General features: G+C 36.0%; 5 protein-coding genes across 7 annotated transcripts; 1 reads left to right on the forward strand and 4 right to left on the reverse strand.

Moving 5' to 3' along the window:
* Window positions 1–3: 3 nt before the first annotated feature.
* On the reverse strand, window positions 4–5,567 carry LOC122347177 (PPARGC1 and ESRR induced regulator, muscle 1). Its single transcript, XM_043242312.1, is given in 7 exon segments — window positions 4–951; window positions 1,074–1,190; window positions 1,268–1,355; window positions 1,358–1,703; window positions 1,705–2,755; window positions 2,758–3,750; window positions 5,460–5,567. Coding segments are annotated over 6 exon segments (2,631 nt in total). The 5' UTR covers window positions 3,719–3,750; window positions 5,460–5,567; the 3' UTR covers window positions 4–883.
* Window positions 5,568–6,182: 615 nt separating this feature from the next.
* On the reverse strand, window positions 6,183–8,400 carry LOC122347195 (RING finger protein 223). 2 transcript variants are annotated; one of them, XM_043242341.1, is made up of 2 exons: window positions 8,166–8,400; window positions 6,183–7,406 (listed from the first exon to the last, which is right to left on the reverse strand). In XM_043242341.1, exon 2 carries the CDS (start codon window positions 7,403–7,405, stop codon window positions 6,731–6,733), a length of 675 nt encoding a protein of 224 aa, XP_043098276.1. In that variant the 5' UTR covers window position 7,406; window positions 8,166–8,400; the 3' UTR covers window positions 6,183–6,730. The 2 variants fall into 2 exon arrangements, with proteins under 2 accessions (XP_043098276.1, XP_043098275.1); XM_043242340.1 differs by having other exon boundaries at window positions 6,183–7,430; window positions 8,166–8,397.
* Window positions 8,401–11,325: 2,925 nt separating this feature from the next.
* On the reverse strand, window positions 11,326–14,174 carry c6h1orf159 (chromosome 6 C1orf159 homolog). Of its 2 annotated transcripts, XM_043242344.1 has the most exons (9): window positions 14,094–14,174; window positions 13,518–13,593; window positions 13,273–13,357; window positions 13,103–13,189; window positions 12,624–12,665; window positions 12,373–12,507; window positions 12,182–12,207; window positions 12,045–12,075; window positions 11,326–11,825 (listed from the first exon to the last, which is right to left on the reverse strand). In XM_043242344.1, the coding sequence occupies exons 2-9, from the start codon at window positions 13,578–13,580 to the stop codon at window positions 11,722–11,724; spliced, it is 573 nt and encodes a 190-aa protein (XP_043098279.1). In that variant the 5' UTR covers window positions 13,581–13,593; window positions 14,094–14,174; the 3' UTR covers window positions 11,326–11,721. The 2 variants fall into 2 exon arrangements, with proteins under 2 accessions (XP_043098279.1, XP_043098280.1); XM_043242345.1 differs by lacking the exon at window positions 13,518–13,593 and having other exon boundaries at window positions 14,094–14,157.
* A 1,131-nt stretch (window positions 14,175–15,305) lies between these two features.
* LOC122347189 (interactor of HORMAD1 protein 1) lies at window positions 15,306–18,087 on the forward strand. Its single transcript, XM_043242333.1, is given in 8 exon segments — window positions 15,306–15,361; window positions 15,493–15,649; window positions 15,815–15,944; window positions 15,947–15,965; window positions 16,094–16,142; window positions 16,249–16,333; window positions 16,515–16,615; window positions 16,732–18,087. Coding segments are annotated over 8 exon segments (1,542 nt in total). The 3' UTR covers window positions 17,677–18,087.
* Window positions 18,088–18,384: 297 nt separating this feature from the next.
* On the reverse strand, window positions 18,385–21,610 carry kbtbd12 (kelch repeat and BTB (POZ) domain containing 12). Its single transcript, XM_043242327.1, is given in 8 exon segments — window positions 18,385–18,613; window positions 18,741–18,938; window positions 19,260–19,392; window positions 19,395–19,412; window positions 19,629–19,780; window positions 19,783–19,898; window positions 20,069–21,225; window positions 21,471–21,610. Coding segments are annotated over 7 exon segments (1,869 nt in total). The 5' UTR covers window positions 21,151–21,225; window positions 21,471–21,610; the 3' UTR covers window positions 18,385–18,443.
* Between the last annotated feature and the right edge of the window lie 223 nt (window positions 21,611–21,833).

Below are 21,833 nucleotides of genomic sequence, written 5' to 3' on the forward strand. Positions count from 1 at the left end.
TTCAAATTTTAATTTCAGTGATAAATGCATGATTATTTCAAACAGCTTGAATCATTTTTACTCATCCATTAACACATGAACTCAGATCTTTAGAATTTTTTTCGTTAGTACATTTTCTTTTAGTATATATTAATTAGTTTTTTGTAAGCACAATTTTTGAGGCTATTTTATATACATGTATCACACTGACATCAGTCTTCGCTTATGTGTGATAGAAATAGTTGACTTTCAGCAGCAGTCATATTTTTCTGGCGCTTTCTGATACCTCCTTAACTTCCAACTATATTTTATGTGCAAATTTATATTCTTCATGAAATGTGCTTAAATTGGTTTCTTCACTGAAAAACTATATGAACTTTTTTTTTAAGCTTTGGCCGCATGATGTTTTTGCATTTAATAGATACATCTAGAGTGATTATCATTGAAAATGTTTTTTTTTTTTTTTTTTTTTATATGTACACTGCAAAATAGTTTACTTGTGAATTACATAAATATGTATAGCACAGCTTGAGTCCTGAATATAACTGACGCAAAACTTACCAGTTGTCATTTCTGGTCCATATCAACATAATATCTAAAGCAATATATGTCTTCTAACTGAACAAGTGTTTGTACGGGAAAAAAACTAATGTTTCCTCCTTTGCTTTGTATGCTTTTCTTTAACAAAATTGTCCTTTGATAAGTTATTTATTGATTGAACACCTATTTTGTAACATGGATATATTAAACATGAAAATATTAGACTGTTAGTAAATATGGAATACAATCTAATATGTGTATTTACTAAAGTGTTTGTTGTGAATTTGTGCAAAATTAACCATTTCCTGTACACTGGCCCCTTGTGAGAAATCCTCAGAAAGCTCTAATACTAGATTTTTATGGTTCATCCTTCTTTTACGTATCGCCGCAAGTACTGGATGGCAGATATCGCGCTCACGTTTGCCAGAAGAGCTGAAAAATAATAGAGGGATCATGTTAATTTTGTGTGCTCATATTATCTGAATAAATTGCCTAATTTAATATGTAACAGCCTGATCATTGTGTCTCTTTGCACAAATGCGTGCTGGTTTTACCTGCTTTCCACATGTCTGTAGATTGTGGGTTGCTTGACTTTAGTACCCACGATGCAAAAGCGATGCAAACAAGACACATATCTGTTTGCTTTAATGAAAAAAGGAAGCAATCTCTATCTGTAAGCAGAATTTTGCAGTGTTAGACATGACATTTTCATATCCATATATTTTCATATCTAAAAACAAGAGTGTACCTGCATCTGCGACTGTTGTCCCAACACGTATCTGATGTTCTGTCATTTGACCAAGGGCCTGGTTCTCTAGAAAAGGTCTGAAAGCTTTGGCTGAGCTATAGAAGAACTTCCGGTTCTATAACCGTAGACTGTTTCAGCTGTCTTGGGAAAACCCCAAGAGTTGGCCATCCTATACCAGGTCCTTCCCATTAAAAGTTTGGTGCGTCTCAAAGAAAGGTTTCTCCAGGTACTAGTGATAAAGCACATGTTTGATGTTTTAGAGGGCCTTGCACAACTCATAACTTGGATTGGGGCACTCTCGTCTTCACAGTCCAATGGTATCACCTTTTCTACCTCTGGATATTCTAGGTCTTGCACCACTGAATGAGAAGAGGAGTATATAGGAACTAATGATTTCTCATTCTTTGTCGAAACTTGAATTGAAGGAAAAGAAAATTCCCAACTTCAAGTCTGAGAAAAAGTCATCATAAGTCTCAGCCACAGATAAGTTCTTTGAAAAACAAAGCGAAGTGCTTTTATCTGGGATCCAAGTCTGGTGTTGCTCTACTTCGGTGTCACTTCTCAAGATTTCAAAGAAAGTCTGCAGACAGTGATTGTCGAGAATATCAGAAATCGATAAAACTGGTGAAGGCGTTGATCTCCTTGTGCTACAGTGGTCCAGTAGAAAGGCATTCATGTTCCTGTCCTCTTTAGCTATTAGAAATATGTCCTGCATCTCAGCTTCTGACTCTGAATACAAATATAGCGAGGGATCATTCTCAGGACACAGCTTCACCATCTCATTTGATTCACTCCGCCAAGTTTCTTCTGAATCCATGCTAGACTCAAGAAACCTTTGGGTTTGTTCTTTGCCTTCGAGGGGTTCAGGGCTAGGGTTAGCACTTGCATGAAGAAGTTGTAAAAACTCTTCATCGAAATCAGAGAAAGTTGAGAATTCACAGCTCGATCGGTCTGGTTTAGAGTCATCCAAATGTGTGAAATAGTCTGAATCTGCTGCGTCGTCTACCAGGCCATCTTCCAAACCATCATCTTTATATTCCACCTCACCTCTAGTTAGAGGAAGAGCGTTGACAGTGACCACAGGCCTGTTTTCTTCTGAAATGATCATTTCTCTCTTGGTATTGGCTGTTCTAAGTTGCAAAATATCATTTATTGTCAGTTTTTCCATTTCATCCCAAAAGGAGGAAATGGCAAATATGGGTGGAGTTGGACCTAAAGTCTTTGCACTGCTACTGGAGGATTGTGTTTGTTGATGTTCTGTATTTTCTTCTTCAGCAGCTGATAGAGCAGGGGGGTTAGAGACACCTAAAATAAACCTGGGATTTTTGATCTCTGTGTTGATGCTTAAATGATCATTTGCATGTTGACATTCACAGTTAATTTCTACTATGGACTTGTCATATTTATCACGCACTGCGCTTTCATGATCACAGTACTGTGGCAGTGAGCCAGTGAGGTCTTTAAATATGGTCTGTGGCATTTGTTTGGGGTTAAAAGTGAATTTAGAGAGTCAACAGGATTTCTTTCTAATTTTGCTTCTGGCATTTCTGTTATGCTTTCCTTTTTCAGACTAATAGGACAGCTTGTTTTTTTCTCGCCACACTCCGATGATCCAGTGAGCGAAATACAATTAATATCTTGTATATGAAGCACACTTTGAATATCGTTTGGGTAAAAATCAGTATTTTCTCTTTCGAATTTCTCCTGCGTTATTTGTCTCTCAGTAGTTTCTTCATCTGGTTCTGTATTGTTATTTAAGGAAGAGCACTTCTCCATCACTCCAGTATTCTGTCTGAATTTTTTAGTTTTTTTTTTTCTTCTTTTTTTTTTTGAGGTGGGATCCTTTACTCTCAGACGGACTGGGCTGTCATTTACAGTCACAAACCAACGTTCCTTTTCTTTTTTGGCCACTGTTGAACAGTCTGTCGCTTCAGTTAACATTTCTATATCTTCTATACTCTTTTCATTGTTTTCTACTTCTACAGACATTTCAGAAAGCTTTGTGGCTTGGCTTGATTTATTCGCACCATTCTCATCACAATTTCCTCTTAAGTTTAATTTCTCAGTCAGATCGCTGTCTTCATATATAGCACCCGATACATTTGCCCCAGCATCAGACATCTGATCAGCAGACCTGGTATTCCGTGGCTCTGTATTAGGACTAGGATTTTCAGTAAACTCTGAATTCTCAGATTTATGTTCTGATATACATTCTCCTATTTGATGCTGCTTTTGTCCTTCTATGCTGTTTTCTTCACAGAGTTGGTCAGGGCTGGTCTGGGTGGGAACAGATGACACATGGACAAAGGTTTTGTCATCGTCAGTGTCACTGAAGCCAGACTCATCTAAAGCTGCAAGCGTAGCCTGCTGAACGGAACATTCCTCACTCTCTGTACAGAAACAGTCCCAGTCCTGCTCTGCTATCAGCACACTGTGGTCTAAGTCATCCATTGCAGTTGAGCTTAAAAGGTTTGTTCTGACATCTAAAAACAAAGAAAAAAATACACAATTATATAATAGTAATCATTTTTACCAATATATACACTTCTGTACGAATTTTGGTGGTTAAAATATAATTTAATGCATCCTTGCTAAAAACTAAACAAAAAACGACAAACGCAGCTTGTTTTTAGAAAAATCATGCCAAAATTGAGAGATTTTGCTTGTTCAATGCAAATTGTTACTTAATTTAGACTTGTTTTTTCTGAAAACAAGACAGTTCTTGCTTGTATAGAAATCCTTCTTGATTTAAGATTTTTTGGATATTTTGACTGGAAACAAGACAAAAAAATTGTAGAAAAGTAGTAAAGTAGAAAAGCATTTTTGCAGTGAAAACAAAACAAAACAGTAAGTACTTTGAACAGCAATGTATTTTATCCAGGTTATTAGTATAGCCTGCATTTTTCAGTTCAGTTGTACAATTTCCATGTTTATTTTAATATAAAAAACATAATTTGTGCAAAGTTTTGACCAACGAGATAAAATTGATGCAGTTGAGCTCAAAGGAAACAAAAAACAAATCAAAGAACATTTGACCTCTAAAAATAATTTAAGAATCCTAAAATATTGCATGAAACATTCCCAAAACAAGAAAAAGTGTCTAATTTGAATCAGGCTGTATTTAAAAGATAGTATAATTTTTTTTCACATTTACATTATACATTACACATTTGCATGTAAACCTGTGGGCTGTTAACATAAATGACAGATACTAACATTATCACTACTAATTTTTTATTATTATTTTTTTACAAAAGTTACAAAAAATGTTAAGACTTGGTTGATCATTGATCAGCTAAAACTAACAAATAACTCTGTATTATTAGTTATTGGATTATAAACATTTTTGACAGTGGCCACCACTCACATACCTAAAAAGCGGTTGTTCCCTATATATTTTTAAGTAGATTATTCTAAAGCAGCAGAAGCAGATGAGAGCCCAAACTCCTTTTTACCAAAAAAATAGAAATATGCTTTTCAAAGTAACTCAAATTGTGAAATATTTCATACAAAACTGTCTCCAAAGCTCCTGTGAGGATGATCTTGGTCTGACTGTAAGATGACTCCAAAGCAGAGTATTCAAAACAACTCACTGCAAGGTGATTTGTGTATTGAAAGATGTCTGTGAGAGGAAATAGCCCCACATAAAACAGCAGCGTGATGTGTTGTTTGGGTGCCTTGCCTTTTGCAAATATTTTTTATGGTCCAATTGCTTAGAAATGGCCTACATGTGTCTCTTCCTGCCAAGAATGACAATCATGATTTACAACTTTTAGTCGGAAACAGTCTTATCTAGCTTGTGGGGCGTTTTCTCACAATCACACGTGGAGATACGTTTAGTATTAGGAAAATGCATTTCATTTTCTCCGTGGCAGGGCTCTTCGGCTATAGGCTAATTTATTTATTTTTTCTCTCCCAGGAACATCAACAGTTATTCAGTTAAGCTATTGTGTTATTACAAAAATGATAAGTCTTTATTCTTTATTAGCCTATGAATATTAATGATACCCTGTGCATGATGTCCATTTTCATCGCGTACATAGTTCATGTGGTACAGTAGCACTAGTACACACAACGCAGGCCATTGGAAAATTGTTCCACAAAGTACTAGCTCTGCAAACTCTGAATCAAGTCAGCAGCCATTACAAATATTTATAATCAATTGTTCACATTTCTTTTATGTTTTTCCTACCTTTTGTTGTTAGTTAGGCTTTCGAAACACTTCAATGTCGATCCGACACTGGCATGGTACACCTTCAGAAACCCCAGTGCCCTTATGTGTGGGAGATAGGGGCCCTGCGTCCAGGTCTGTTATAAATAGAGCTATGTGTCTTGTCACATGGAAGTGTGCGTGTGTCCTGCATTCTCAGAGGGGCATTCCATTTCACATTTATAAATAGGGATACTGTGGGGAGATGGTATGAATCTGTCACTGATCAGCTAAGCTCCCGTTCATTAAAGGGTTAAATCCTTGAACAACACATGCTGGGCGGAAAATCCTTTGCTTTTATGGCTCTCAGGAAGTAACACTCTGAAAACATGTTAGGATCAATCGATACTTATCTGTGGTAATAAAGTATGGCAGTGTTATATAGTGTCATGAAGTATTGCTGTAAATATATTAAAATAATATTTCGAGTAAATTATATTTGCAGAAGACTGTTACATTCAAACAAAATCATAAAATCCTTATTAATAGTGTCTTTAAAGACAATTTTAGGCATAACATTCAGAAAGGTGCCTTGTGCAATAAAGAAAAAAAAAACTCAGAATAAAGTTTAACAATTATTTTATTTTAATGGATTTGAAGTATACTATTTTATATATTTTTTAAACAAACTCTAGCATAGTTATAGGCGATAATTAATCTCATGATAAAAAATAAGTTAATTTAGTGAAAATATACATAAACAGATACAGTGAGAAATTTTTAATAAAAAAACATTTGATTACAGTACATTTTACTTTTTTTTCTGAAAATACAATAAATTTGAAAACTCTGTTAATATACATGCGTAATTAATGAATACTTTTGCAAATAAACACACAATAAATTGAAGGCTTTATATTTTACAAAATGTGCAAAGATCTTTTCCAGCCAAAGCAATCAAACCGGCAAGCAGGATCCTGTTAAAAGGTGTTTAAAAAGTTTTACTCTAGTGCTTATTTTGTTCATCTGTTTTAAACGCAGAAGAGAATTTTAAATATTTACAGTGGCATTTAGGAAGTATCTGATACGACAATGAAATTTCATGCAACAAATATTGAGTTGAAATGAAAAAGTCGAATTTTAACCGATACAGGTTTGCTGTTGTATGAAGCTGTAAAGGTTATAGCTGTGATTTTAGCTCATCAGTCATGCTTTTAGACTGAAGTCCATACAACCTGAAAGTTATTTGCAATTCACGAAGCTGAAACTGTTTCCAGGCTTGAATAAAACCTTATTGTGTCCACCTGTGTGTTTTAGTTACCCCCTGGAGGTCTGGGAGCACTGGCCGTAGCTGGAGATTCTCCGAAGCATTGTGACATGGAGTTTGAGATGATAAAGCACTGGAGAGGCCACAGTATAACGAATAAGACCACAATAAGCACTATGATGAAGACCACAAGCCTTTTCCAGTTTCCATAAAAACCCAAGAATCTCAGCAGCCTGTGTCCACAACCCTCTCTTCTCTCCTCTGTTCTCGGCGGCTCCTCTTGTTTATGCTCCCCGATGTCAATGCAGATGCAGTTGGGTATCATAGGGTTCGAGTAACACAGTCTCTTTCCATCTAGAAAAACGTTCTCCACTTGTTGCAGGTCGCTTGGAAGTTGGTCCAAAACTTCCTGGCTGGTGGCCAGCTCTGGAGGACCGTGTTCAGGTACAGATGTTGGCTGCCGACAAAGAGGGCAGGTGATCTGGGTACCGTCCTGCTCTGGTGAAATAGTCACAAAGCGAGACAGACATTCCAGACAGAAGGTATGGGTACACGTGAGAAGCTTCGGTGTCTTGAAGGTGTTGTCGTATGCACAAAAGCAGATTGAACACTCCGGGCCGGCATCCCAGGCATCGTCCTGGTCGTCACCGGAGCCCAGTGTCTTGTGTTGGTGCCTTACTGAATTGGTACGTGATGCTGTAGATACTTCCTGTTCCTCCATCCTGTTTGTGTGGACAGAAGAAAATCTGAAATGTAAAATGAATCTTTCAAGTTATTCATTGGCATGACTTAAATTATATTCTGAAAAATGGTGTAGAAACAATATAGTTCATTTCACCAAAAAATTACTAAAAAACGTACATTTGTATTTATTTAATTTTTAAACATATTACAGTAACTTTTGTTCATTTACATAAAAAAAAACGTCTACAAGAGTTGATCTGTGAAGCCATGTATGACTGCAGTACAGTATAACAAAATGTGATTAAACTCAAAATATATTGCTGATGCACTGCTAAACAAATAAATAAATGTATAGTTTATATAAGCAGATTTTTATCGTAATGCTGAACTGTTTTTAAATGAATGAGAATAGAGTCAGATCCTTTTTGAATTTTATTATCCCAAATGGTTATATGAAAATCTAGCAGTATCTGACATAGCATAAAACAACCACATGTAAATGTGGTTGCTATGGGCATCATTAATATATGAAGGTTACACTTTAATCAGCATCACCAATTTATTTTCCTTTGACTAGACAAGTAGCCTATACATATCTCCAATTTTGGATCAAAGGATTTAAAGCTGGCTAAAATTTCCCCCAACAAATGCTAATATTAACAGTTGCTAAATTTACAGTTGTTTCCCATTAGTTGACGTGGTTAAACTGCTGATCCAACAAAACTCATTGTTTCCAACAAACTATTGTTTGTTTGTTGGGGCAGTGTGAACAGAAAATAAAATAAAAAAAGTATTACCTTAGAAGAGGAATACAGAATACTTTTTTATATTGTAGATGCTTTCTTCTTCTTTGTTTAGATGGGTTCAGATAAAGGCTGAAAAGTTTGAAAAGTTCCCAAAACAGGTCTTTGAATGGTCGTCTCTCCCCAAACCTGTCTGTCTTGGTCTTCTGGTAAAGTGTAACTGCCTTCCCCTGCTCTTCACTAGTTTGAATTATACTTCTAAGCTGTGACTCAAACGAGTTAAACCATAAATCATTACCTTGTTCTCTCTCTCTCTCTCTCTCTCTCTGATCCTCAACCCCTCCTTCACACATACACCGTCTGACACACGTACACGGGCAAATTATGGAAAAGCAGGAGGGATGACAAAGAGAGGGAAGTAGGAACTGGTTTTCCGACAGGATTAAGTTACGCTTTGTCACCCTAGTAAGCGTAAGAATGACAAAGCAGAGCAAATAATGTTTTAAACAACTTTTAAAGCACATTCATTCACAGCATTGTGAATTATTCGGATTTTAATGGTTTAACAAAGTTACAGTAGGTAAGGTAAAGTAAAGAAATGAAAATAATAGTTCAACAAAAAAAAACAAAACCTGTCATTCTTTACACATCCTCAAGTTGCTAAGCTTACTTACTGGTATTAGTTTCTTTCTTCTGTTGAGCACAAAAGAAGATATTTTTAAGAATGATGGTAACCGTACAATTGACGGAAGTCATTCCAGAAGTGCATATATTTAAAATACACTTATGTCTAAATGTAGTTCAAATCTATTTATATATTTAGCTCCAATTTAACAGTCAAATATACTTCAGTATTTTACCATTACTGAACACAAAGTGCTTCAAATACAAAATTTGTTGTTCCAATCAGACTGTAAGTATAAAAATTTTGTATACTACAAGTACAAATGCACAGTATTCTTTTCTTAAGTATCTACATGTATTCTAAATACATTTTAGTATTTTTTTTAGTATAGTGTGGAAAAAAAATGGTTATCAACATTCTTCAAAATATCTAGGAAGCTTTTGTGAGTAACTGACACTAGTTTCATTTTTAGTGGACTTTCCTTTAACATAAATGGAATCTTCTAAAAACATTGTTGACAAACTACAACAGTCTGCATGTTTATTTTTATTCATCTGGTTCCACAAAAACAATGCTTTTGGGAACTGATAAGACATTGCACATGCATAACAAAACCATAACACTAAAGAAATCAGCCATAAATTCAAACCATATCCATCAAGTCATATGACTGTTGATTATATTACCATCATGTCTCATTTGGAGATAAGCAGCCGGGTATAAGGAAAATGGTTGGCATATGTTTACATGTGCAACAACAGTCACGTTTTTTTTTTTCCCCACTGAGAGTGTGTGCAGTAACTTGTGTTTATTTTATAGTGGCCAACCGTTGTTGTGACTTCGCTTGTGCTGAATGCTTTAAGTAATCCCTCAGAAATGTTTATATTTGCAATTATATTAAATAGTGAAACATGACAAACAAAACATAAGAGGAATGAGCTAATGGAAAGACAGTCACATGGTGCTTGCTCTTTTCTGATCTACTATTGTGTCTTATAAGGAAGTGATAATAATATTATAGGTAAATGGGATCAAAGTCCCTCCATCTGTTTACCAAAGACAAATTTAAACTGGTAAGTACTTTCCTGAAACTGTTTTTTAAGTTCAACCTAATATTTCACCAATTTAATAATTATTCTACAGATAACACAATGAAAATACTTGCCGGCAATTAAAATGCTACAAAAGAGTTTTATAACTACCATGCCCAGCCTTACTCTGCCACTTCCCAGAAGCTCTATATTGTAAATGCGTCTTTAATGATCAACCCCAGTCACCACCTGGACTGTTCACATTTCGCAATGATACGATGTAAAGTTTTTATAATTAAAACTACAAGTAAATTGTTTCTCATAAATCAAAATATCTTTTATTTCTGTAAACACTGAAATCTTCATCAAATATCATTCAATATGTGATCAATACTTAGGACATCAACAAAGAGTTCATCCAAGAAAGAAGTTCATCAACATCCACCTAAACATAATTCATATACAAAATCTGTTGACATGCTTTCTGGTTGCTGCACAACAGCCAAAAAATGACACGAGAAATAAATTGAATTGAAGTGTTATATTTAAGAATAAGTATCACTGATGTATCCCAACAAAAGCACATCATTTACCTTCAACCTTAAGTAAACACTCCTAGCTTTTTCTTAATCCAGCATACTAAGGATTTTAAACTTCACAAAACAATGTTCACATACCCTTCCTAAAATGAAGTAAAATGTGTAGAAAAACCATAATCATTGAAATAAACATAACCATTATTACAAATGAGAAAATCTAACAAATACACAGAAAACCATAAATACATATATAGGCATAGGAGATGATATGGCAATTTAAAGGCCACTATTTGCAATAAACAACTACAAAATCAAGAAAAAAAACAACAACTGAGAAATACCAGTGTATCGCTCTGTTCATAACACTACAACGATATCAAGCTTTTTGTTTGTTTGTTTTCCAACCAATAAACAAGATCAGTCTACTAAAGATCTTTCATCATTTTACATTCAAATTTAGTATAAAATGTACAAAATCAAAAATGTGACTATAGGTCTTCATTCACTTAATGGCACTTTGTTTTACACAATGGAAAGATGGGATAAATATAGTAGGTAACTATGTTTGGCAACAGTTTTTCACAACTTTGCTTATACTTGTATTAACAGCAAGTTTGCAACTAGCAATTTGAATTTATCATTATTTACCTCGGAAAACCTTTGGTGCAAGCCAGAATCTTTTATGTTAAATATATTGAGGAATGTGGCATTGTTAACAGGAGGATATTTCATACACTTGTTAGTAGAACATGAATATGCTATTAACATTGCAACCCAAGTCAGGAGTATTTTCAATGCTAACACGGTATTTTGCAGCATACGTATATGGCATTAATAAGTGCAAATGGAATTTGTGGCAATGGTGCAGAATTAATAGAAAAAATATAATTTGTGTATATAGGTACAAAACAATAATTTTAACTGAATGGTAAATTTGTCAGTTTATGTATTATTTTTTTCTTTAATGAGGTTTGAGGAGTAGGTTGTGTGCAAATATGACTAACCGCAAAGTCTTTTTTGGGATCCTAGTTTCAATGTCACAAGATTCAAAAGTACAATATTACACAAAAATACTGGTAATAAATATAAACATTACAAAATTCATTGAAAAAACAACTTACTACACTGAATTATAGCTTAACAATCAAAAATACTCTAGTAGTGCAACACCTGGTCTCTTAAAAAAAAAAAAAAAAAAGAACAACGTATTATGTGAAAAATATATAAATAGAAATAAATAACTGGCTTCCGTGAAAAGAAAAGGTTTCCAAGATAAAGTCTACATCAAGACATATCGTTCTTCATGTAGCCTACAAAGGAAAATTTCACCAAAAAAGGAAATCCTATAAGAAAACAGTGCTATAGGACAGACTAGTGTTTTAAAAGGGGGCTCATAGCTGGCCCTTGGAGGCTGGTCACACATTGTACACCTTGGTTACTGCCCCTGTGGCCACAGTAGCACTGCTGGATGCTGATGTTGCTGATGGCCTTTCCCTCCTCACATATCTTGGCTTGCGAACTGTAGATAATTTAAAAGATATAGGAGTAAGAACAGAAGGGTCACATTTAACCTGCAGTATATATTAAACAGAGCAAGTAAAACTTTTTAACAACCAGATATTCCCAAAAAGATATTTTGGAATTTAGCACAATTGGAATTACAACGCACCACCACCACTTGGTAAAATTTCATAAAATTTAAAAATGCACATTATACAGTAGTTGAAATTTCTCCTACCTGAAGATGTAGCTTCAGGAATCATGACAGCCTTGTTAGAAAAATTAACAAGTTAGTACATCCACACAGTGCTTCGTTTGTTTACATAACATCAAAAATGTTTAAATGAAAACAAAAATGATTTATAGACATCTTACCGTTTCACTTGGTTGGAATATAAAAGCTGGAATATAAAATAACATCATTTTGCAACGCTCCTATAACACATCTTGAATAAAAACGCTCCAAAACATAATAATCATAATTATACATACATAGCCAACAGAGTGGAGTAAACGAAAATTAACCAAAGCTAAAAATGATTTACATATTTATGGGTTTTTTTTACCCTTATTGCGCCTGTAGAAGACACCAGGGAGGCGGTTGGAACGCTTAAGGTAAAAGAAAGATGCAACTGAGAGGATGAGGCCCAGGCTGATCAGTAGAGTTCCTAGAAGGACAGAAGCTGCTATCCCTGGACCACCTGCCATTACATACACATTGCAAAAAATATCAGATTCCTGAGTGCAAATCAATACAGAACAAAAAAGATTTTAAATCTGTTTTCAGTGGGCTGTCCAAACAATGGTAGTAACTTACCAATCACTGTGATTACAGGTACTACAATGTGACTAGTCTTTGCTAGAGGAAGAGTTGAAAAACAAATAAATAAAAAAGTCAGACAATAGACAAAGTCAGCCAACAAACATCTTACATTTTTTTGTTACAAAAATGCTTTTCACATCAGAAAAAAATATTAATTGATGAGCTGAAGTTATGTGAAGCAGATTATTGTGTTGTTTTTATTAGCTCTTTGGACTCTCATTCTGACGGCACCCATTCACTGCAGAGGCTATAGATGTAATGCTAAATTTTGTTTGGATGAAGAAACAAATAAATCAACATCTTGAATGGCCTGAACGTGAGTACATTTTCAGCAAATTAACATTTTTAAGTGAACTATTTATTAAACATTTTAATAAGGAAAGATAGAGGTATAAGTGGATTTACTTGTTAAAAAATACATTACAAACATTCTTCTAAAATATAAAGATGTTCTCTAATGTCACAGCGCTTACTATTGTTAAGTAAAGTTGAATTCCCCTGCTCCGTTGAGTCACAGGACACACAAAATGTTGTACTGTTTTCCTGAACTGGAAGGAGCCCTAGAGAAGAATTCAAAGTTACAAAATGAATCATTTATACCAAATGCAAACATTTTGTTAATTATACTACTTTAGAAACATACCAGAGTCACAGAGTGTAATATTCGCACAGGTTTCATTCATTCTCTTTATTCTTTCACAACAGTCATTGGAGTTTTCTAGCAGTGCCTGAAACATACGCAGATCCAAAATACATCAAGATTGGAAGAGATCTTTAATTCTGTTTTAGAGCACGGAATTACAGTAAACAATTTATTCACAATAATTATGGCTCACACATACTGAATGTTGTGTGAAAACAATTCCTGAAGAGAAAAGCAAGAGATACCTTGGTCTCTGGAATTTCTAACACAAAAAGAGCAGCACTGAGGATGTAGTAGACTCTACTCATGATGAGATTACTCCTGTGGGTTAGACGGAGTCAATATGGATTTGAAACCCATTATGTTTATGTTCTAAAATGCCACAGTTGGTGGTAAGCCGTTTTCTGTTCAATTTGTCATTTTATATATTTAAATCAAACTGTAAGGGTGGAGCAAAATATCAAGTGTGAGCCATCAAGGTTTTCTGAGCACTGCACAACTATTCATCTCACGACTGTTACCACGTTTAATTCTACACTGGTAATGCAGATTTATTTTCTCGATCGGTGGGTATATATTCTCTAAATGGCATTTTACCACCGATTATAAAGACATACTGTACTGTAAGAAAAACAAGCTACCCCACCAAACAAGTTCTTCAACAGTCCATTTACTGAGCAGCAGGCTAATTACTTTAGCTTGCCTTATAGATAACTAGGATGCCATGATACAACACAGTCTATAGATAATACAGAAGCCATTACTGTTTCGTTCACCGACCGCATAATATAGATTTGATGATAATAAACACGTGAGCTTACCTGTTAAGCGCAAGTTTTAATGTGTCACAAATCTGTTCTCAACGGTACTTCACTTCCTGATCAATAAAATAAACCGCACTGCCAAAATACAAGTCTTTCATTGTTGTAGTTTATTTGACATATTTTTTATTATTAATTTACGTTCAGGTTGTGATGTGAATTCTATTTAGGAAATAAAGTGAGAAAGTTCATATCACTGTAGTATTACAGATTTTATGTATCATTGTGGTTTCTGCTCAATAGCGTGATAAAATGAATCGACATACGTGAGAGACAGCGTCAGCTGCTTTACATTTATAAACTATATGACTTTTATTATGAAGAAATAAGCTTTCTTGGTTTTGGTTGCTAGGACACAGTTTATTAGCCACCAACAACGACTCGGTTTATGATAAACCACAACACGTATTGTTAAAGGATGTTGCTGAAGCAGTGCGATTGATCGACTAGTCAGTGGACTACCACCACACTAAGCTTTTTAAAGCAGCAAACTTATAACTAGCATATTTAGCTACAGTCTTTGATGAGAACACTGTACAAAGGCATCATAATGTCATTATAAAAGCGATTTAATAAACTGCAGTGCACATTGAAATACAGTGTAAATTATTATTTCATAAATAACTGAATTAGATGTATGCAAAAATTGCATACAAAATAAAATAAACATTAAAAAACATATTTCATTAATTTAAACCATGATACAAACTACAATATTTCAGCTCACATTATACGTATTTAAATAGCGCCACCTATCGACATTTCCTATAAATAATTGAGAACTTTAGAGGTAAATAAATATTTACCGGCTGTGCGAACAATTTAAATTCCGTAGCCAGGAAAACCGCTCGGCGTAGTCTGTTAAAAAGTGTCACGTGTAACTGTAACTGCCAGCATCAACTCGCGCCAGAATATATTTGCGTTTCCTCAGAATCATTATTGCATATCAAACAAGCATATTTCTGGTAAGTATCACTTGTTTGAAAATAACTAACGGTTGTTTTCTCGCTAACTTTAGTCAGTCACGAAAACTAGCTGCGCTTTAATGACGGGAGACCTCAAGCACGAACCGTCGTTTTTGACATTTGACGTTCGCTCAGAGAAATGAATAGTTTAGAAAACAAAACTCGTTTTTAAGTCTTTTGCAGTATTTTTGATTTCATGATTATTATTTCTAGTGGAAATAAATGTGTTGACACTGAAAGTCTGGATATGAAGCCCAATGTCTGGAATATAAAGGAGATGTTGAATATCCCTGCAACGTCTGGGTAACCTCTCATAACTGAATTCTGTTCTGTCAGCTAACTTTTACTATTATTTACACTTACCCAATCAATTACCTTGAAATATGGCCTAATTATGTAGTGTTTATATTTATGTTTATGTCTATTCGTTATAGAGGGATAAAAACTGGTAAGGGTCCTGGAACCAGTGACTACTCCAGCCTGAGTGACTCCCAGTTTCTCTTGGGCTCTCAAATGTGGCCTGACAATTCACAAGGGTTTACTCAGGAGATGAGTGGACAGAGCAAAGGTTCTCAGCATACCTCACAGGAAGTAAATATTTCAGGCTAATTTGGTCTGTAGAATGTAAAAAAAAAGAACATGAACGTGATTGTTGTTTAAATTTAAAATGAATGCCATGTTGTTGTGAACAAGTCTGTAAAATTGTATAACATTTTCAGTTTCATATTAATTCCAAATTGTGTAAATCCTCTACAGATGAAGGAAATTATGATGTCCAGCAGCTATAGCTCTAAGCCGCTGTTGTTTGGTGGTGATGGCAAAATCTCAAACTTCACCAGTAGCAAATATGTTGGCATGTTAGACAAATTTGAGGAGGAGAAGAAGAAGCCCAAGAAAAATATGAAAGGTAATCAGTCTGCTCTTAGTTCTTGTGCAATGAAAAACTATTATTTTATTCTATCCTGTTGCAATTTTGTTTTACATAGCTTTGGTTTATCCAAACGTATTGTTTAATATAACCTTTTTCCTTTTTAGGGAAATTCTCACTCATGGAATTCTACAACTGCAGGAATCTCTGGAAAATGTAAGCATTGTACAGATGGCACAAATGCGTGTTAATCACATTTAGAATGTTTTTATTGAAGTTTCATGGTTTTAAAAGTATAAATGACTTACCTCTTCCCTTTTAGACCAGAGAGACTTTGTTAAATCGTATTGATGGAAGTAACGACATAACCAAAGTTGTAATGGAAAAAATTGGACACTTTTTCAAAAACAAGTATGTTTTTTCCTTATGTTTTATTTATTCTTTTAACTATATGTGGATGTTTTTTACCTGAATTCCACAGATATCATATCATTAAATGTACTTTTGACAAGATACACATTTTAAAAAATTATTTTAAATGTTGTAAATTTTATTTATTTATGACCTATGATATTACATTGTCTATTGCAGTTGAATGTTATTTAAACAGTGTGAAAGAAGGTATAACATATCAGTTTGAGACTCTGCAGAGCCGAACACAAATAGATATGGGAGACAGGGATGCCAAGGTAAGAACTACACATACTGTATAACAGAGACAATCAATGCAAAGCTTTCAATAATGTATTTTATATGGCGTTGCTAAAGTCAGATTTTATAAAGACACATTTATTTTTTATAATAGTGCAGTCTGGCTGCAGAAGAGTTAAGCTCAGGCATGCTTAACCTCCAACAGGATCTGGAACATCTGAAAGCAGAGCAGAGCAAAGAGCAGGGCATGCTGGGAAAAATTCTGTCTCAGCTTAGCAATTTGATTTCTATTCACAAGCCGATGACAGGACCTGGCTCTGCTAGAATGATTGACAGTGAGGTTCAGACATCACCCAGTTTATTACAGAGGTTCTGTGTCATATTAGCTGAAAAAGAACACGAGAGCAAGATGATACGCAACAGGCCTGTCATTTATTCAGGAAAAGCAACAGAGCAGAACCAGTGTCCGCTTACAACACAGAAGACACGAAACAGAAATGCACATGCTCTGCCTGAAGAAAGACAGCAGACAGTAGTCACAGAGGAGGTTTCCTTGAATGCTTCACAGAGTTTATGGGGCACACAATTAGTCGAGAACATAGAGGACCATGGAGGACAGAAGCCTGAAAAACCACTGCAATTGAGAGAGAGCCGATTTGTCACTGATGCGATGCCACCACTAAAAATACCTAAGAGGCGCCAAAAACCACTGAATTATAGGGGGAAAAAGAGAGCCCTGGTTCTGCCCCAAAGACAGCCGGTAAAAAAAAAAGAAGCAAGTTTTTCAAAGGGCAGCCAGCAGAATGAAGACCTTCAATTTGAACAAAAAGACAGAGAACCTTTGGCTTCTCTTTGTGGCAACTGGAACATGACCAAGTCTGTTGGAGGGGATCACCTAAAACTACAGCAGCAGGCGACTGTAGCACCAGTCAGTACGTGTGTAGCTGAACAACCACTAAACCCTTTCAGTTTGTGGTCTGAGGACACAGACAGCTCCCAACTGATGGTGGAAAATGAGGTTTTTGAACCAAAAGCTAGTGTCATAGAAGGAGAAGACGGCCTCTGGCAGCTTTTTGATTTCACTAATGACTCAGAATAAGATGCAGAATACTTCCATCCTGCATTCCTTCTGATTATACTTACATGTGCGAAATTATTTAGAGTATATCCTATGTTCATTTTTTTTTTTTAAATGTTAGAACTTGAAATTGCCTGTGAACATGCAAACCTTTCTTAGCTGTATACACATTATTCTTCTGTTGCTTTACCTTGTTGATTCTTTTTGAAGTATGGATTATAAAAGCATAAAGACAAATAGACAGACTTTGCTATATCTGAAAGAATTTTGTTCTGTTTTTCTAATGCCTTAGGCATGTCATATTCGAGAAATTTGTGTTTTTTGGTCTTACACACATTGTAGACAAATACTTAGTGTAACATCAATAGATATAAAATACTTTTAAAATATTTTTAAAACTTTGTTTGACATAAATTTAGCCATGGTTAGGTTTTACAAATTAACTTAATAAACTGCATTGACTGCTTAAAGTTACATTGTGCAATTGCAATACTTATATTTTGCTATTAAAGTAACATCATATTTTAGCACTGCTTCTTGGAGTGTTACTTAATCTGAGCTGTAAATGATATTAAAGTATCTCAAAATTTCAGCTATTGGTAATATATGAAATCCAAAAATGTAAAACATAATCACTAATGCACTTGCCATATTGTAAATGATAATAATTTCATAACTATTTATGAAAGCCTTCCTCTCCCTATATCTATAGTTTTCATTAGTCTTGTGAATGAAAAAAATGCATAGATTTTTTTTAATGAGAAATCACTGTTGGATAGATAGTATTGTCATTCCTCTACCAAGTCAGCAGGAGGGGGCATCAGTCCACGAGGATTCAGATTTGCCACCAAGCACACATCATAACTGTCGTGCATCAGAGCCTGCTTTGCTACCACAGTCCAAACATTTTCCCAGGGATCCAACTGCAGGATGTCTTTAGTAATGGTATCGTGACGATCTTGGAAAAGAGTATGTGTTTAATTAAATGTTGTAAAGGGTTTTGAATAAAATTTTGTATAAAATTTAACATCAGGTTGAAGGCTGAAGTAAATGAACTGATACTGATATTACAATACATATTTTACCTGCTCCTTTGTAGTATCCGCAGACATAAAGTTTTCCATCAACAACCCCAGCATTTGATGCATTGCTGCGAAGTGATAGGAGAGGCCATGGTAAAGGTGGACCATCCCTCCAGAAATCACCATCAGGGTTGTAGATCTCCACTACATTAAGGCAATGACGTGATTGGCCACGATCCACACCTTCGCACCCAATACCACCTACGGGAGGAGACACTGAAATTCATTCATGGGCTATGATGTTCTTATTACTTTTTTCCTTATGGTGAATTAACAAATGTAAAAATTGAAACAAGCAATGCTGTAAAAGAATGACATCATGGTCTCACACATAGGTGAGATTATGGTTTAAGTGAAAGCGAGTGAACCATTGAAATGATAGCTACTGTCAAAAGCTTCTTGTGTTGAGTGGGATTAAGGTAATCCACAGGTCTCGATATGGAAATATTAACCCACAATAATAAAAGCTGATCCTTTATATAAAATGTTATCACATTGTACTCATCCTGTTAACATTCTCACCTAGTACATAGATTTCCCCATTGAGTGTGACTGCACTGCAACGGTATTTTGAATATTTCATAGGGCTCAGTTCACTCCACTTGTTGGTTTCTGGGTCGTATTCAAGCAGACGATTACTCATACGGTCAGGCTCAAGTCATCTGTGCGGTACGACTGCCATTCATAAGACATGGCAGGACAGGTGCATTAGAGGGAAAGAGAGAAGGCAATAAACAGAGTTACTATGATCCTCATTTGTTTTTATTTTCCAGATTACAGTGATTTATTTTAGTTTCACCATCAATGTTACATTCTTATGAATCTTCTTGATACAAATATTTACAGATTGAACCATAAAGATGACAAATTTGCACTATTTTGGTATATTACCTGTGGAGTCCGTCCTCCAAGTACATACAGCCGGCCCTTCATCCGAACTATGCTGTGATAGGCCAGTGGCATGGGCAGAGGGGCAGCGCTACGCCATGGTCCACCCTGTAGACACCAACGCTCAACACTGTTGGTGATGAGGAACTGGTTTTCAGCTTCATTTGACCACCAATCAGGTAGAGGTTTTCTCCCAAAGAGCCTAAAGCATAAGAATCACGATACTCTGCTGAGCTCAAGTGTTTCCAAGATCCTTGGGCTTCCTTGTTGTACCTGAAAGAGACAGCATCTATTAGATTCTTGTCTATAATTTGTCTATAACTTTTACTGTTTGTAATAATGCAATAGAATTTAGGTACTCTAATGAACAGATTTGCCTGCATATATTTGATGTTGAAAGCATATGTAGTATTTTTTGTCATTTTCTCCTGCTGAAGCCTCACATGAAAATCTCGACATTTCTTTCTTTCTGTCTTGACATCCTTCTTGCTCCCAGCTCTCCTGCAACAATAATGTCATTCCTCTCAGTCACTACCCCAGCAAAGACATATCCAAGTGCATCACCATATCTCGGAGAGGTGATGAAAAGTGTCCGTCCTGTTTTGGGAGCATAACAAAAGCTACGCTCTGTGTAGCTTCCGTAACGTGAGCGAATGCCTCCTCCATCATTACCAATGCAGAGCAGGAGGTCTGTGGTCTCCATGCCATAACGCAGCTTCAGTCGACGAGGTGGAGCATCTGAATCCAATCTCGCTGCTTCAACTGCCTCCTCCATTATCTGAAGACATTCGGCATCAGCTAGAAGAGCCGTGTTCCGTTTTAAAGTCCCCTTCAAGTAATCTGCACCCACCAGTGGAAGACGTACCTTCTTCAAGAGCTCTGGAAGGTGCCTGGCCCGGTTCTCTTCCTCTGAGCCTATAGCCCCTGGACGGTAATTCACCCAGCGCATCACCACATCCAAAATGCTCTCTTCCCGTGAAATATTGAGATCATCTGAGCCCAATACAGCCCCTAACTGGTGTGCCTCCAACTCCAGCACTTCCTCTCCAAGGCACACTTCAGTGAAGTGCTGTCGTAGATAGTGCTGAGCCTGGTCGGCCAACTCTTCTGCCCCTAGATCACGAGCATAATAATAAATGCCCAGGCAATTGGAAGCATCCATGTTGTCAATCATGTAGATATGACAACGACTGAAAACATCATCCATCTGTAGAAGAAATGCGGCAACAGAGATTCCCTGCACATTGGCTGCAGTGAGTGGAAGATTGGAGCTGTACATATATTCCAGCAGAAGGGCTAGGCTTGGGGCTGGCATGTCTCTTAACACCACCTGACGGTTGGTACACTCTCGCAGGCCACAGGTGAACATTACACGGAAGTAGGGACTGAAGGCAGAAAGCACCGCACGGTGGCATGGGAAGCTAACACCTTCAGCGACTAGAACCACATCTGTTAACTGCTCAGCATCCCGCATTCGATTTAGCTGTTCTAACAGCGTCAAACCGTGCTTGGCTCTCAAATCCATTTTGTTTTGTTTTCTTTTTAAAACTAGTGTTACTATTAACCTAAATACATCCTGGAGGTCCTTCAAATGTTGTATCTGAAGAGATAAAAAAATAAATTATTAGCCAATGCAGCTAAATAACATAAAAGTGCACCCTTTAACAGAAAGTCCACAGAATCATATTGAGTTCATTTTGATGCACCAATAATTTTATCTTGCTCTAAGGTCAGTGCTAAACAGGTCAATGCTTCGACATAACAAAAAAAGGCAGTATCAGTCACATTATTCGCAACAAGCTTAGTCTATTGCATTATATTAGCACATGCATCAGTGAATCATACCAGATCTCTGGCTTCCCGTGGTGTCTGCCTTCAGGCAACAATTCGTCCATTACCCAAACTCGACACAAACACGCTGGCTGCCTTGTGCCTAACAGTAAACACTGGGAGAGAGCATGCTCAACCTTCCATGCCCATTCCAGCTAAGCAACAGTGCTAATTATAGAGCATGATTTGTCAAACTACCGAAGGGGGGCCACATGAAAAACATTCAACAAGTACTGTTGATCACTGAACATTACTTGATATGCAGTGGGTCTATAAGGTGTTTATGTGTGTGTGTGTGTGTGTATGTGTATATATATAAATATATAGTTATTTTGCTTAGTGTCTTTGCATTGCGTATGTTTTGCTATTTCTGGCATG

This window comes from Puntigrus tetrazona, chromosome 6 (assembly GCF_018831695.1).
Source record: "Puntigrus tetrazona isolate hp1 chromosome 6, ASM1883169v1, whole genome shotgun sequence".
In the NCBI taxonomy this organism is placed as follows: Eukaryota; Metazoa; Chordata; class Actinopteri; order Cypriniformes; family Cyprinidae; genus Puntigrus; species Puntigrus tetrazona.

What these genes read in the sequence shown, in the direction of transcription:
- c6h1orf159 (XM_043242344.1), bottom strand. Translation starts at nt 13,580, where the DNA reads ATGAGTAGAGTCTACTACATCCTCAGTGCTGCTCTTTTTGTGTTAGAA. An exon ending in CTTCTACAGGCGCAATAAGG is followed by an intron (nt 12,208 to 12,372) that starts GTAAAAAAAACC and finishes TTTATATTCCAG; the next exon opens with CTTTTATATTCCAACCAAGT. An exon ending in TCCTGAAGCTACATCTTCAG is followed by an intron (nt 11,826 to 12,044) that starts GTAGGAGAAATT and finishes AATTATCTACAG; the next exon opens with TTCGCAAGCCAAGATATGTG.
- LOC122347195 (XM_043242341.1), bottom strand. Translation starts at nt 7,405, where the DNA reads ATGGAGGAACAGGAAGTATCTACAGCATCACGTACCAATTCAGTAAGG.